At 43.5% G+C, this 15,249-nt stretch overlaps 2 protein-coding genes across 14 annotated transcripts in view; one reads left to right on the top strand and one right to left on the bottom strand.

Annotated features, from left to right (window-relative positions):
• The window catches only part of LOC103656382 (alpha-1,3-mannosyl-glycoprotein 2-beta-N-acetylglucosaminyltransferase), a 17,937-nt gene extending 17,383 nt beyond the window's left edge, over positions 1–554 (bottom strand). The window contains exon 1 of one of the 5 annotated variants that reach the window (XM_040622659.1): positions 439–554. The gene's annotated coding sequence lies outside the window, so the exon portion shown is untranslated. Of the gene's footprint in view, positions 1–166; positions 316–425 lie in introns of those variants that run through there. The other 4 variants (XM_040622661.1, XM_040622660.1, XM_008683757.2 and 1 more) reach the window with 4 other exon arrangements.
• Positions 555–576: 22 nt separating this feature from the next.
• Positions 577–15,249, top strand: part of LOC121100782 — a 49,662-nt gene continuing 34,989 nt past the window's right edge. For 2 of the 9 annotated variants that reach the window (XM_040622663.1, XM_040622664.1), the window contains exon 1: positions 577–965. In XM_040622663.1, coding sequence (XP_040478597.1) covers positions 577–965 — 389 coding nt within the window. Of the gene's footprint in view, positions 966–3,648; positions 3,697–4,166; positions 4,407–9,705; positions 12,357–15,249 lie in introns of those variants that run through there. The other 7 variants (XR_005832608.1, XR_005832607.1, XR_005832609.1 and 4 more) reach the window with 7 other exon arrangements.

Genomic DNA, 15,249 nt, shown 5'->3' with positions numbered 1-15,249 from the left:
CCCCCCCCCCCGCCCCGCCATGAGTTTAACTCCTCCCACCCTTCTCCTCCGAACCCCGTGCTCCGTGTTCACGGGGAAAGGGAGTGACACTGCGACCCTCCCTAGACTCTGACCCCCACCCCCCTACCGCCGGACGACCCTCGCCCCGTCTGCGTGGGGTCGTTACCTGGATCCCGCCCGCCCGGTCTCAGCTGGAAGCCGTGGCCCTCCCGGGTCGGAGTCCAGGCCCCAGGCTGGGTCCCGACAGGCGGCCCAGGCCCCACCCCCTCGACCCCCGGCGGCCGGGCCCTCCCCTCGCGCTCCTTTCCCCCCTCCCACCATCCACCGCAGCCACTTCCGCCCGTGCTCCGGAAGTGAGTCCGCGACACTGCCACTTCCCTTCATCCCGCCTCATTCTTCCACCACACCCCGCTCCCCCTCCCCACCGCCCATCACCACCGCCACCACGGGAGCGAGGGACGTAGGTCTGCACTGTTCATAGGACTGAAGACGAGGTGCGGGCACGACCGGGTCTGGAAGAGAACTGAACGTGGGGCCAGAGCACAAGAAGGGGCGGGGCAGGGAGTACAGCGGCGAATGAGAGCGCGCGTCACTTCGCGCCGCGCCGTAGGAAGAGCGCATGCGTCGCGGCGCCTCGGCCGGTCGCGGGTGTCGACGCTTGGCTGGCCTGGCGGGGTGGGACTTGGGCAGGAAAGGGGTAGGGTAGCTTGGCCCCTGGCCCGCCTTAGGTCGCCTAGCAACCGCCGGCGGAAGGGTTGCTGCCAAAAGCCCAGGCAGCTCCGCTCTCCGGTTGTGGGTCGTCTCGGCGAGAAACAATTCAGGAAGCCCCGAGGCCCGTGTTCCTGTGCTGACAGCTCTGTAGCAGGACCAAAGGGAAGTTTTATTTTGTTCATCGCTTCCTTTTTCTCGCTGCTTGTCTCGCCCAGGCAGGACGTTTCCTTGAGTCCGAAAAGAGAAAGAAAAGGGTAAGAGTGCTCTAAAATGAATGCCCCCCGTCCCGCACCTTCAGTACACGTTGTACACGCTGTGCGAAGAACTTTACAAGTATTAATACCCGGAGTATTAATACTTGGTTATCACCCCCTGAACAGCAGAGAGGCAGCCTGCGGTTACAGAACTAGAAAGTGCTACGTAGAGACGGCCTCCCACCTCCCAGTCTGTAACACTACCCAGTACTGCCGCTATCGCGTTCCACCTGAGCCCTGTCTCTGAAGAAACCTTTCCACTCCTGCAGTGGACTTCCAAGTCCCAGGATGGCCCTGGTTGCTTTTTTTTCTAAATACATTGGCCTGACTTGCTCTTGAGTTCAGCTTGAATGCAAGAGGAGCTACTATTAATTTTTGGAGTTCATATGTCATCCCCTTGATGACATGTAGTAGAATCTTGCCAGGACTATGAACGGATTGCCAGCCTCTGCTTTTTCCTCCTTTCTGAAAACGTTAACCTAGGCTTCAGTCTTCTGGCCTACCTTAGGAGATGTTATGATTTCTAAAAAGGGATATGTATATCTGGTCTTCATTTCATTCCTGGCTCAAAGTTCATAAAACCCTTGGAATCTCCTGAGTGATAAGAGCACTAGGAGCATCTTTTGTTCTAATATAGGGTCATTGACCGTGGTTCCATGGGTCCTTGGCACCCTCCCACACCCCACCCTATGTTTCTCTTCATCTGGCTATTCACCCGTATCCTTTATTATGTCCTTTACTAAATTGGTGAGTGTAAATGAGTGTTTTCCTGAGTTCTGTGAGCTGCTGTAGCCAACAGTCAAATCCAAGGGGAGGAGGTCCTGGGAACTGCCAGTTTGTAGCCAAGTCAGACAGAAGTTGTGGGTAACTTGGGGACCTGCTACTTGTGATTGGTATCTGAAGTGTGGTCAGTCTCATGGGACTCTGGATCTGATGCTAGCTATCTCCAGGTACGTGTCAGAATTGAGTTAAACGGTAGGACAACCAGCCGGTGTCTCAGAAAATTGCTAGGTGGGGTTAAAAAACCACACATATTTGGTGTCAGAAGTTATCAGAAGTGAAGAGTTCTATTGAATAGGAAAGAAGACGTACGGAAGAAAAGTCTGGGTTTTTCTAGTACATATATTGGTCTGACTTGCTCGACTCCAAGCTGAATCCAAAAGGAGCTATAACTAATTTTTGGAGTTCATATGTTCTAAAATATTGCCAGGACTGTGGATGGATTTGCAGCCCTCGGTTTCTTCCCCGTTTTTGAAAACTGGAACCTAGGCTCCGGTCTTCTGGCATATCTTCTGTTCCCATGATTTCTCCAGATGAGTAGCAGTGACTAATGCATATTTTCAGTACTGGGAATGTAATAATTGCTGAGTCAGGAGTCTTGAAATGATTTATTTGGAGAGATGTCATAATATTAGAAACATTCTTAAAACAGAATTTATATTGCTATTACACTCAAACCTAACAGGTCCACAAATAAGTTCTTTCCCCAACTTAAACCTACTCCATCCAGCTGTCTTTCTCATCTGAATTAATGGCAACTCCGTTTCATTGCCAGGTCCAAAACCTTAAAAGCCATCCTCATACACTTCTCTCAGTCCTCTACCCAATTGGGAAATTTTGTTGACTGTACATTCAAACTTATCTAGTATCCAACACCTCAGCATCCCCACAGCAACCTCCATCTCTCACCCAACCAGGTCTCTGCTACACTACCGCCCCCAGAAAAGCCTAATCTCCATACAACAGCGAAAGGGATCCTGACATTTCTCCACTCAAAACCACACAGTGGTGTCCCAGTTCACTTGGAGTCAAAAGCCAAAGTCCTTGCGGAGCCCAGCACTGACTAACTGCCCTATTTATCTCTGGCCTGCTCTCCCTCTTGCTTACTCTGACTCAGCCACACTGCCTTCGTTGGTTTTCCTTGAGCCCATTTCAGGACCTTGGCACTGGTTGTCTCTTCTCCTTATCCAGATATTTGCCTAATTCACTGCCTCACTGCTTTCAAACCTTTTCTCAAATGTCGCCTCAATGAGGCCTTCCCTGACCAACCCATGTAACCCTCCCCCCACTCACTGCAGTGCCAGTCTATCTTAATCAGCTCCAGTTTTTCCATAGCACTCACTTCTCAACTAACCTATTTATTATGCTTACTACTTATTGTCTGTCTATCCCTGTAGAGTATAAATTCCATGAGGGGAGTCATATTTGGCTATTTGATTCCTTGCTATATCCCAAGTGCCTAGCTGTCAGTAGGTGCTCAACAAATATTTGTGGAATAAATGAACTAATAAATGAACTGGGACAACTATTTTCATGATAGAGTATTCCCATCCAGGCCTTTCTCACATGTAGATACATGACATGGTATATTTTACATTATAGTTTTTTTCACACTATACCATAGATACTGTTCACATTTCTAAATATTCATAATATGCTTTTTAAAGATACTTAGATTTTTACATGCTTGTTCCAATAAGTCAAACAATACAGAGTAGGGTCAAGAAAAAATTATCCTTTCTCCTCTAATCCCACCCCGCTGAAGGGGACCACTTTTAAATTTAGTGGATCTTTTCTAGACACACATACAAACACATAACGGGTATAGATTTCACAGTTCAAAGACAGGTAATACCTGAATTGTAACTTTATTTTCTATAACTCAAGTCACTTTTTATTCTAGGCCTTATTACCTCTGATGGCAGAAAAACTAAATCTAGTTAATTCAAGGTAAATGCTAGCACTTTATGATTTGTTTATTTATTAATGATCAGTTACAGTTTAATTCCAGTGAATTCAGAATTTATTAATGCCTTTTCTTCTGTCCTTTTATTTCCATATAATTGCCTGGTTTTTAAAAATTATTATAAAATAAATGGACATTCATTACAGAAAAACAGTAAACCATAAATAAGCTAAATGAAAAAATTAAAGCATCCAGAAATAAAGTGTGTGTGTGTATATATATACGTATGTGTATATATATGTATAGGATCATATTATAATTAGCTTAATCTATTATGAACATTTTTCCATGTCAAAAAATATACTTCTGTGTCATTTTTAGTGACTGCTTGGTATCCCATTACACAAATGTACCATAATTATAGTCCCTGTCTTTTGTACATTTGGGTTGTTTCCAACTTTTCACAAAATTACTTGTAGCTAAATCTCTGTGCACATCCCTCATTATTTCCTCAGGATAAAATCCTGGAACTGTTGTCAAAAGCTGCACTTATTATTGAAGGCTTTGATGCATGTTCGCAAGAGACCTGCAGAAAGGTGGCACTGCTTTGACACCAGCAGGCGGGAGGGTCCTCTGCATCCTACCAGCACCGTGTTACCATTCTTTGTCATCTCTGCCAATCTGACAGAAGAATGGTTTTGTATTGTTTTTAAGTTGTATTTTCTTTACTAGTAAAGTGGAACCTGTTTTTTGTTTTTTGGTGTTTTTTTTTTTTTTAAGATTTTATTTATGGGGCACCTGGTGGCTCAGCGTCTGCCTTCTGCTCAGGTCATGATCCCAGGGTCCTGGGATGCCGTCCCACATTGGGTTCCCTGCTCAGTGGGGAGCCTGCTTCTCCCTCTGCCTGCCGCCCCCCTCCCCCGCTTGTGTTTCTCTCACACTCTCTCGCTCTCTCTCAAATAAATATATAAAATCTTTTAAAAAAAAGATTTTATTTACTTATTTGTCAGAGAGAGAGAGGGAGAGAGAGCATAAGCAGGGGAAGCTGCAGAATAAATTAATACTTAGGAGTAGACTCTAGACTTTTGTATCTGTTTTTGCCAATGTGATATAAGGAGTGAATAAAGAGGGGCGCCTGGGTGGCTCAGTCGTTAAGCCTCTCTCTCTCTGTCAAGTGAATAAATAAAATCTTAAAAAAAAAAAAAGGAGTGAATAAGGAGACAGGACCGTCGTCTCCACATAAAAGGCCACAGAATCCCCAGATGAGGGAGGAGGCATTTGGGGATAATTTGTGTTTTCTGGAGAGCAGTGATAGCCAGTGCCATCCTAGATTTTTGGAAATCTCAATTTTAAATGATCTGTTATCCCTATTAGTTATCCCTATCCATGCACACATAATTATCACACCATGATGCTTCTGTGTCAGGAGAAGGTAGTCCTGACCATGGGCATGTTCTGTCTTTTGTCTTTTCTCACTCTCTCTTTGGCCTGGTCGGTGTTCTTTCCTAAAACACCCTCCTTCTAATGTCTTTCTTAGTGTCTGATTCATTAGTCACCACACTGTTTTCTAAACTCTACTCCCTTCAGCAAATCCAGGAGGAGAGGGTGGACTTTTCTGGAACACTGAAGACAGATATCCCCCACTCCCTTTTTCATTTTCCTTGTGGCAAAAAAAAAAAAAAAAAAAAAAAAAAAAAGCAAGAGGGTGGGGAGGGCCAGAGTTGCACTGCGAATACAGGACTTAAGAGGATGTGACAAGCTCAGACATCACCGTAGCTAAGTGTAAAGCTAGACTTCTTACAGACACGTAAGGAATCCTGATGAAACCCAGACTATTAAGCAGAGACTTGAGATGAAGGTTGGATGGCAGGTGGAGGACACCGGGGATTTCAGTTCAGTCATGGGATGAAAGCTACTTAAGTACACATAGAATCATAGTGCTTCCTTCATCCATTTCACAGTGAAGGATGCACTGACCATCTTGTATCTGGTCTTTCCTTATTAAATTGCATTGTTTTTTTGTTTTTTTTTTAATAATAATTTTTTATTATGTTAGTCACCATACAGTACATCCCAAGTTTTTGATGTAAAGTTCCATGACTCATTACTTGCGTATAACACCTAGTGCTCCATGCAATACGTGCCCTCCTTAATACCCATCACTGGCTTATCCCAATCTCCCACCCCCTCCCCTCTAAAGCATTGTTATTTTAATTATTTTTAATTTTGAGCATTTTTCCCCAAAGAGACTATGAGTTTCTTTAGGGCAGACACCTGTTTACCTTAAAATACTCATATATTTCTGTATTTGTTTAATTCAGTGAACATTTACCTGTCAGCTCAGATTCTGGCTCCTCTGATTTCTGTGGTGGAAGATTTGGTTTCCTTTCCCAAGGTGCAGATAATGAAATGTATCCTTCACCCCTGGCAAGGTATTCATAAGGATCAAATGAAACCAAGGCTGTGGGAACTCTTTTAAAACTGCAAAGAGCAATGTAAATATCTATGGGGTTTAGGAGTTTACAGATAGCAATCGGAAAGTGCCAGGGTGGTGGGCACATTGAGATCACATGGGAGATCACTTAATGCCCTCTCCATCTGAGAACAGAGAAAGCCCTGAGGCCCACCTTCTCCCTCTCGCCCTTATTAGGAAGCTACTCCTGTTTCTCGCCTGGCCTGTCCCTTTTTCAGGGCTCTCAAAGTATGATTAGGCCATAGTGAAAGCTGGTCTGCTTTTAAATATCTTTCTTTAACAACTGTAAGTTCTAACTTTCACTGGGTTGTTTTGTTTTTAAATCCGTGAATTTGCATTTAAACGAAGAGCAGCTCGGGTCAGCATTTCCATAGACCGGCTCCATTAGTGAGGGTTGTGCAGTTACCTAGCGAGTAAAAAACCTTGGATCCTGATGCCAGAGGCTGGTTTCCCCGGACTGAGCCTCCACAGGTGGTGGGGGTAGCTGGGAGAGAGGAGAAGGAGAAGGGAGAAGTCAAGGGAGCCCAGTCCAAATTAGAAGTGCCTTTTGCCTTCAGGATGTATCAGTCACAGGGAAAGAGAATTATTCTCAAGATAGAACAAAAAGTTACAGGTAAAAAACTGAAGACATTTCAGAAGTACTGAAAAAGTGTTTAGAGGGACAAAAAATTAATCCAGAGTATCTCCAGGGCTTAAGTGGGTCACCAGTGAGGTCTTACAGGGAAGGAGAGAGTAACCCCTGGTTTGGGGTCATGAATGCTTTACTTCAAGCAGATCCAAGCTCAAACAGGAATATTCCTACTCCTTATAATCTAAGCTGGTTTTGGTGTCAGGGTGCTTGGATTCTAAAGGTTCTGACTGCAGTGACCAGCTCTCACATACCCCAACCGAATCCTTCAAAGCTTCTCCTTGTACGGGAGCAGTTCAAAGTACTTGGGAGAAAACGATTACAACTATTACCCCCAAACTATCATTGTACCTTATCATAATTCCCTTATCTCTTTTGAAATGCGTTTTAAACCAGAATAACCATTTCTAATTATTGGAAACATTTTAAATAACTTTTAGTAATAATCTTTATTAGTCATAAAAAAGGAAAGGTCATACGTAAATCTTTCAAAGGACCATTTCTGCTCTTTTGCTAGGTGTGTGATTCACTGTTTTCCATCTTATTCTAGGACAAAGGTGTCCATGTGTCCCCTCATTCCCCCCCCCCCACACACACACACCACTCCACCCCCACAATAGGCTACTTCGGAATAATGGAAGAATGTAAGTTGAAGGCAACCCAACACACCAGCAAAGACTCACTAGGAATCATCTGGAAACTGTCTAAGGAGAAAAAAAAGCCACAGGCTTCTGGGGGTTAATAATCCTTTCCTGTGCCTGCTACTTCCCAACTCTCATTGTAGTGTGGCAGTCACCTCTGTGTTGTGTCACACACTGATTCATTCCTAGGACCTGTTAAAGGACTGATCTTTTCAGGTGATTGACCCTGCTAAATAATCAGGCCCACTTGAGGTATGTCTGTGGAAATATCAGGCTTGCATGCTTGCATTCTTTTTTTTTTTTTTTTAAGATGTATTTGAGATACAGAGAGAGAATGCACAGGAGTAGGAGGGCCAGAGGGAGAGGGAGAGAGAATCTCAAGCCAACTCTGCACTGAGCATAGAGCCTTATACAGAGCTTGATGCGGGGCTGGATCCCACGACCCTGAGATCATGACCTGAGCTGAAACCAGGAGTCAGACGCCTAACCTACTGAGCCATCCAGGCACCCCACATTCTTGCATTTAACATGCTTTCTTGAGTGGGCAAAAAACAATTGGAATTTCAGGAGAGAATTGGGCATGTGTGTGTTTATGTATATATATGAAATGGGTCAGATATACTCAGCTACAACCTAGAGTGAGGACAATATTCCAAGAAAAAATAACAGTTTACTTTTTTTCTGGACTTTGGCACTTCATTCCAGGCAAGAGACCAGGGATCTTTGGTCTGAGGGATGCGGAGACTCCGAATTCATCTCCCCTCCCTCAGCCTGGGCTCTACTCTGTCCTTCTCTATCCCCACAAAATCTTTGGAAGTCTCTTATTACCAGCTCAAATGCCACTCTCTCCTTGAAACCACAGTAGTTGTCAGCACTGGTTCTTTTTTGCTTGTATTGGAATTCATCATGGTGCACCTGTCCCTGGTCTTATTCCTCTCCATATTCTTCAGCTCCACCCAACCCCCAGCTGTACCTTGAGAGACTGGAGTGGACTGTGAACAGCTGTAAGATGTAGCTAGATGTGAGCAGCCACAGAGGAAACCAAAGTTTTAGTGAAGCACTATACGCAAATCCTGCTTGGGAAGGTGTGGAATCAAAACTAAGAAAGAAGGGCAGGAGAGAGAGACAGAATGTTGAAGATTTAACCCGATCCATTTTGAGATAATGAGGAAAGAAACATGACATAGTGAATGAGGCAGGACTTTGGGGTAAAATCTGAGTGAAATTTACAGATTCCAGTAAACCAAATCCCTAAAAAGAGATAAAGCCATAGTTTCACAGACGCATAGTTTCTAAAATGTTAGAAACTGGGTTGCAAATTGTACAAGTTCGAACCCAGAGGACCAAGTTTGTAGGGTAGTGGAAAATAGCTTTGGCATTCCAAGAACAATATATTGTTTCTGCATTTAAAATGTAAGGAAGTGCAAGCTGAAAAGTAAGTGTGGGAAAGCCAGAGCGAAGGCCTGCCGAGACACAGGATGGCACATCTGTGTCTTGTACACTTGGGAGCCTGTTGCCTTGGGTTTGTCTGCCAGCTCTACTGTAGAGCTCTGTGCCGTGGGCAAATTCCTAACCTCAATGCCTAAATTTCCCCACCTGCCAAGTGGGAAATGAATAATGGCCACCTCATGGTATTCTTATGAAGACTGGAAGAGTCAGTCTTCATAAGCAATAGTGCCTGGCATGTAGTGAATACAGTATCTGGTTATTTTGTTATATAAAATTTGGACAATCTAATTTTTTTTGGAACGAGTAAGGAAACTTTAGGGAAAATCTGATCGAATCCTTGGATTCCACAAATGATGAAACACAGTGTCATTAGATGACCTTTGTAAGTCATGTCAAATGCATTTTATTACCTACTAGTCTTTTAGGGTCATCCTGAAATGCCTTTTTAAAAGTATTCAAATCTTGGCTTCTATGATGATTTTTTTTTTTTTTTAGATTTTATTTATTTGACAGAGATAGAGACAGCCAGCGAGAGAGGGAACACAAGCAGGGGGAGTGGGAGAGGAAGAAGCAGGCTCATAGCGGAGGAGCCTGATGTGGGGCTCGATCCCAGATCACCGGGATCACGCCCTGAGCCGAAGGCAGACGCTTAACCCCTGTGCCACCCAGGTGCCCCAATGATGATTCTTGAATGCAGGAACTTGTGTCTTAACCTCATGTGACCCCAACAGTGTTAGGCACAAATAGCAGCACTTAATAAATATCTATGAGGGTTGTTTTTTTTTTTTTAATACAGAATATCAAACCTATCCCAGTGGCAGCCATTTAGACATTAGTTTTGTTGCATTGGGTTTTTTTCATAGCACTTGGGAAGACCCAGATGGCCCTGGCAGAAAGGTCTGGATAATAAGTGTTAACAAGGGGAGAGAAGGACCCAGAAGAAATTGTGGCGCCTGGACAACAAGTCCTGATGGATCTTGGCAATCAGAGGGAGGAAGGCCAGTGTCGTGAAAAGGTCTGATGACAGCAAGGATCATGGCCTATACTTTCCAGCTGCCCCTGTCTGTCCACCTACAGCAGACTCTACTTCATGTGCTAATTCCACAAATGTGGAGCCCCTGTCCTTTTGCTGCTCACCACCCACTGAAGAAACACAGTAACTACCCTACAACCCAACCCAAGCCGTGGAGGGCCCCCAAGCTCGCAACTCAGACTCAAAGCCTTAACCAGGAGGTGAGCTTTACTCTTGCCATTAACCAAATGTGAAGGGCACAGCTGGAAACCTGACCAGCACGGAGGCAGAGAAGATCCCAGCACTTCCCTAAACCAGCCCTTTGTGAGCAGTTTCAGACAATGACCAAATTTCTTGGGGTGGTGGGGGGGGGGTGTTGGTAATGAGAAGAAAAACCAAGTTCAAAGGTTCTGATTCTGAGGGGATGAAGAGGCTTGGCCTGTGTGGAGAGTTAGTGTGCTTTGATGGAAAGGCAAAGCTTTTCTTTGAGATACATAGAATTGGAAGCGGAAGGAGGCTGGTGATGTCAGCTCAGGAGGAGTGGAGTAGGACGCAATTCTCAGTCCTCCCTGTAGGCTCTCCCTCATGGAGAGGATCGCTTATAGAGACTGCAGGAAGGAGAGACTGTGATTCTGTGAAACGGCTAGATTGGGCTGGTGACTGTCCTTTGTCTCTGAGCTAGAGATGGCATCTCTGAGGTTCGGATGCCAAGGTCAAGTGGACACAGCAGGAGCAGGGTTTGTGCCACCTTGCCTATCCAATGCCATGTCTAAGAGGGTGACCCCAGGATGGGAGAACCCTCAAGGGGGCTGTGGGGCGTGTAGCCAGCAATTAAAACGGAGGAGAGCAGAAGGAGGCTAAGCCAAAATGTCCCCCCTCCCAAGAGCAATGCCCACATCCTGTCTGGCCTAGATCTATCCTTAAGATTCAAGATGTTCAAAGTAAAGGAGAACAGGGTGTGTGGCCAGTTGGGTTGTCAGATACAATATGAAACACCCAGTTAAATTTGAACTTCAGATAAACAAGGAATTATTGTTCTTGCATAAGACATACACTAAAAATTATTGTTTATCTGAAATTCAAATGTAACTGGGCAACTTGGTTTTGTTTGTTTGCTTTGCTAAATCTGGCAATGCTAGCCATGCGTCAATGTGCTAAGCGAGCCTGAACATTTTTTAAGATAGACTTAAAGGAAGTAGCGACTTCTATAAACAGCACTGAGTCCTCCAGGCTCCAGGGTTTGGTTACTGATTCTGAGGTGACAGTACCTTCTCCAAGCACGGAGCCTGTCTTTCTTCTGGGAGCTGTGGAACAAGAAGAGAAAATAACTGTTCGACACAGGCTGGTTTGATTGGCCAGCCAAAGCAAAGAGCAGTAATAGCTTAAGGATTTCACACAGCTGGTCTTAGAGGTTGTGAATGCAGGGATGCCTGCATTTGGGGGAAAAGAGAGTAGAGAGTAGAGTACGTTGAGGGGAGAGGATCAGGGTGTTTTGCCCTTATTATGTCTCATGAATGGCTGTGTGTGTACGTGGCTAACAATATTTCTTACTGTAGTTAGGGTCCAAAATGGAAACCACTGACAAGAGGTTGATACTTGCAGGGCATTATCGTGAAAACTGTGTTGGATCAACAGCCGGGATGAGTTTGCTTGACACTCACAGGTGAGGGTGAGCTTTGCCTTGTTCTAGAAAAATCACCTTCTGGAACCAGCTGAACTTTTCATGGAATCTGCAGTCCCTTGCATATGTGGATGGCCGATGGTTCATTTAAAGTGGAGTTCCTAGTTTTGTCATTTTGTTCACTTTGCTGCAATCACTCACTAAAAACATACACTGGGATCCAGTATTGTTGCACCCAATCTCAGGCAATAAATATAATACTATAAAAATACTATATAAATATAACAAATAATGTGGGACTAAACACACTGTCCAAATGGCCTTTGAATTTTATTCATTTCCTCCTCTAAAACAAAGGTTTTTCAACTTTAAAATCCTTGGCGCTTACTTGGCTTAATTCCTCAGAACTATCCCAACTGGTTTTAAAAGAGTCATTATTTCTCTCATGCAGTGAACATATGATGCTTTTACTTAGGAAGAGGAAGAAAAAATGTTTACAGTCTCACTTTGCACTTTAAAAAATGTCTATAACATTAGCTCTTGATTCAGAAATTATAAATAAAGCGGTTTTATCATCCAATGATACTGAAATACTATGTGTGTTTTACACTTTATTGTTTCAGGGATTTCATTTTTATTTTGTACTTTTTTGTAAGAAATAGCTTCTTAATCCTAAGCCTAAATATTTATTGTCCTACACCAATCGCCCTGAGCTCCAACGTTTCTGCGAATTTTGCTGTTATGCATGGATGGAATGGGTTTGCTGTGGGGTTTTTTTAGTGGAAAACACCAGATACACCTGGATCTGAAATTAATCCTGACACACAGGAATGCTCAAGGTCCTTTGCTGTAAAATACACATAATAAAAGTACCTACCTTGTAGAACTGTGGTGGGATTTCTATGAGAGAATGAATGTGAAGTCTGGTGTGGCAGAGACAATGCTACGTAATTCACCAAATTCCATTTCTGTTTCCTCTTCTTGAGGAATGAGACACATTTTCAACCTCCCTCATATTGGTTTGGGGCCAGGTGACTGGGCCATGTCCTGGGCTGTTTCCAGGCCTGACTACTCAGCCTGGCGACCAAGGGGCACATCTGTTCCAAGTCACATGGCTAGAAGACATAGAGGGGTGTCCTACCCCACGTAGGACTTTATGTGAGCAAGAAACCAATTTGTAATGGTTTGGGGGTTTGTAATGGTTTGGGGGTTGGTTTGTTACTACAACATTGCCTCGCCTACCCTAATACACTTGACATATGTAGGTAGTAAACAGTTAATGAATTTTAGCATTTAACTTAAATCTATGAACAAGTATGGAATAATTCCTTGCATATATGTTATTATAAGAAAAAAGCCTAGTCAAAGATCAGAGTATACAGTGTTGTGCATTTTGTGTAAGAAAGAAGGGGAAATTAAAATGTATACTGGACCCTAGAACAGCAGAGTTTGAACTGCATGGGTCCACTTACACAGTACTGTACTGTAAGTGTGTTTTCCTTATGATTTACGTAATAACCTCTAGCTTACTTTCTTATAAGAATACAGTATATAATACTTATTACAGTAAGGTATTAGTAATTAAGTTTTAAGGGCGTCAAAAGTTGCACATGGATTTTCGGCTGCATGGGAAGTCGGTATCCCTAACCCTCGTGTTCTTCAAGGGTCAACTATATCTCTGTATTTGCTGATTTTTGCAAAAGGAAATGCAGTAAAGGAGAAACCAGAAACTAATGAAAATGAAACAGAGTGGAGAGGATGTACATGGGAGTGAGGCTTCTCTGGCTAAATGTGTTGATACAATGTTGATTTTTGAACCATGTGTTTTATATACTCAAAAACAAAAGCTAATCATAAAGAAAATCCATTAAATCTAGACCTTAAAAGAAACAAATGATCTAACTTTATATAAAATTAGTTACTAAACCAACAATGAAAAAGAAAGTTACTTTGGGTAACCTGGACACACTACTCTGACTATACCTACATTAATATTATTGGGAACCAAGAATTTCCAATATCAAAGGAAAAAGATAAAATGTAAACAGTATTTGAAGAAAAATACTGTTTGACAATGCCAATAACAATATGAACTCATGCTACTTCATACATATATACATAAATATAATCCTAGTTGTGTTCCTGAAGCACCCAGAAGAAATGACACCCTAGTATAGTGGCAGTGGGTACCACTAGCCCCCATACCTTGCAACTCCCGATGTATTAGTGGTTCAGGCAAGAATAATCAATGGGTTCTAGGGGCGCCTGGGTGGCTCAGTCGTTAAGCGTCTGCCTTTGGCTCAGGGCGTGATCCCGGCGTTCTGGGATCGAGCCCCACATCAGGTTCCTCCACTAGAAGCCTGCTTCTTCCTCTCCCACTCCCCCTGCTTGTGTTCCATCTCTCGCTGGCTGTCTCTCTCTCTGTCAAATGAATAAATAAAATCTTTAAAAAAAAAAAAAAGAATAATCAATGGGTTCTAAAACCATTACATAAAAAGTAATTGGGCAATAGGGTATTCCTACAGGAGCAAATTATCACTCCACAGATCATTACCAGTTTCAAAGAGAAAGATGTTCCTTTTGGTATTGGATCCAATGTATGCCCATTCCCACAGATGCGTTTGGCCCTGCCTGCCTGCCTCTCAGGACTCACTTGCCCTGATGAGGTCCCAGTGATGGTGGTAAAGCTCCAGCCTCCATCTCGTCACTTCACCTCCTACAATGACAGACATCTCTCTCTGCCTTCGGCAAGGCTGTCATTACACCAGAAAGGTGTACAGAAGCTCCCATACCCAAGTCCAACACGGTGGGACCCACAGAAGCCCTACTTTCCCGGTGGCTGCCCGGAGGCACTGGTAACACAATCCAGACGTACAGGGATATTTACACGCTGTGGGCTTTGTGTCAGAGAACAACTCCACTCATATGAGACAGTGCATAGAGCACGTCCAAGGATGTCCCACATGACCAAGTGGGGCTGCTTACGAAACCAGGGCCAGCTTGGCAAGAAACCACATTGCATTCATTCTCCCTCTTTCTCTTCCTTCCACCTTTTTTGCTTCGATTCTTTCCTTCCAACTTTTTTGCACCTGTCATAAAACATTAGCCTGTGAACGTTGCCTCAGTCTCCATTTCCAGGCAGACACTTCTCCATGGAGGGTTGGCAGTCACTTTGTCACCCAAGTTATCACCTCAGCATCACTACTCGTGGAAAAACCCGATACATGAACACTCTTCTGAGATGTCTGTGAAGTATTTCTGCAAAAAAATGTTTAACCTAAGCCTAATGGAGTCTTCAGAACTAACTTCCATTTTAAGGACAATACAGTCTTAAAAGCAAATGTTAAAGAACACCACCCACGCTGTATGATGACTAAGATAACACAATAAAAAAAAATAACACCATCCAGGTACAATCAGACAAATGAAGAATGTGTGCCTTTCTCTCAGTTGCTTGGCCTGGATTCTTGAAAAATCAACATCATAGGTCAAAACCAAACAGAAATTAAAGTGGGGGAGAGTTTCCAGATTAACCTCCAGATGGAATCCACAAACATTGATTAGATCATGGGGGAATTGCATAGGAATCTGTAGGAGACAACTGGGAAAATTTAAATATGGCTTGGCTATTAGTTGTGATTGTAGATTGTTAATTTTCTAAGGTGTGGTTATATAGGAGATTGCCCTTGTTTTTAGGAGATTCGTGCTGAAGTATTTAGAGATCATGAGGTCATTTTAATAACTTATTTTCGAAACTGGTTTATTTTGGTATGT

Source organism: Ursus maritimus, unplaced genomic scaffold (genome assembly GCF_017311325.1).
Source record: "Ursus maritimus isolate PB19 unplaced genomic scaffold, ASM1731132v1 scaffold_5, whole genome shotgun sequence".
Classification (NCBI taxonomy): Eukaryota; Metazoa; Chordata; class Mammalia; order Carnivora; family Ursidae; genus Ursus; species Ursus maritimus.
Note: the sequence above shows the minus strand (reverse complement) of the source record. Positions and strands in the feature narration are given on the sequence as shown.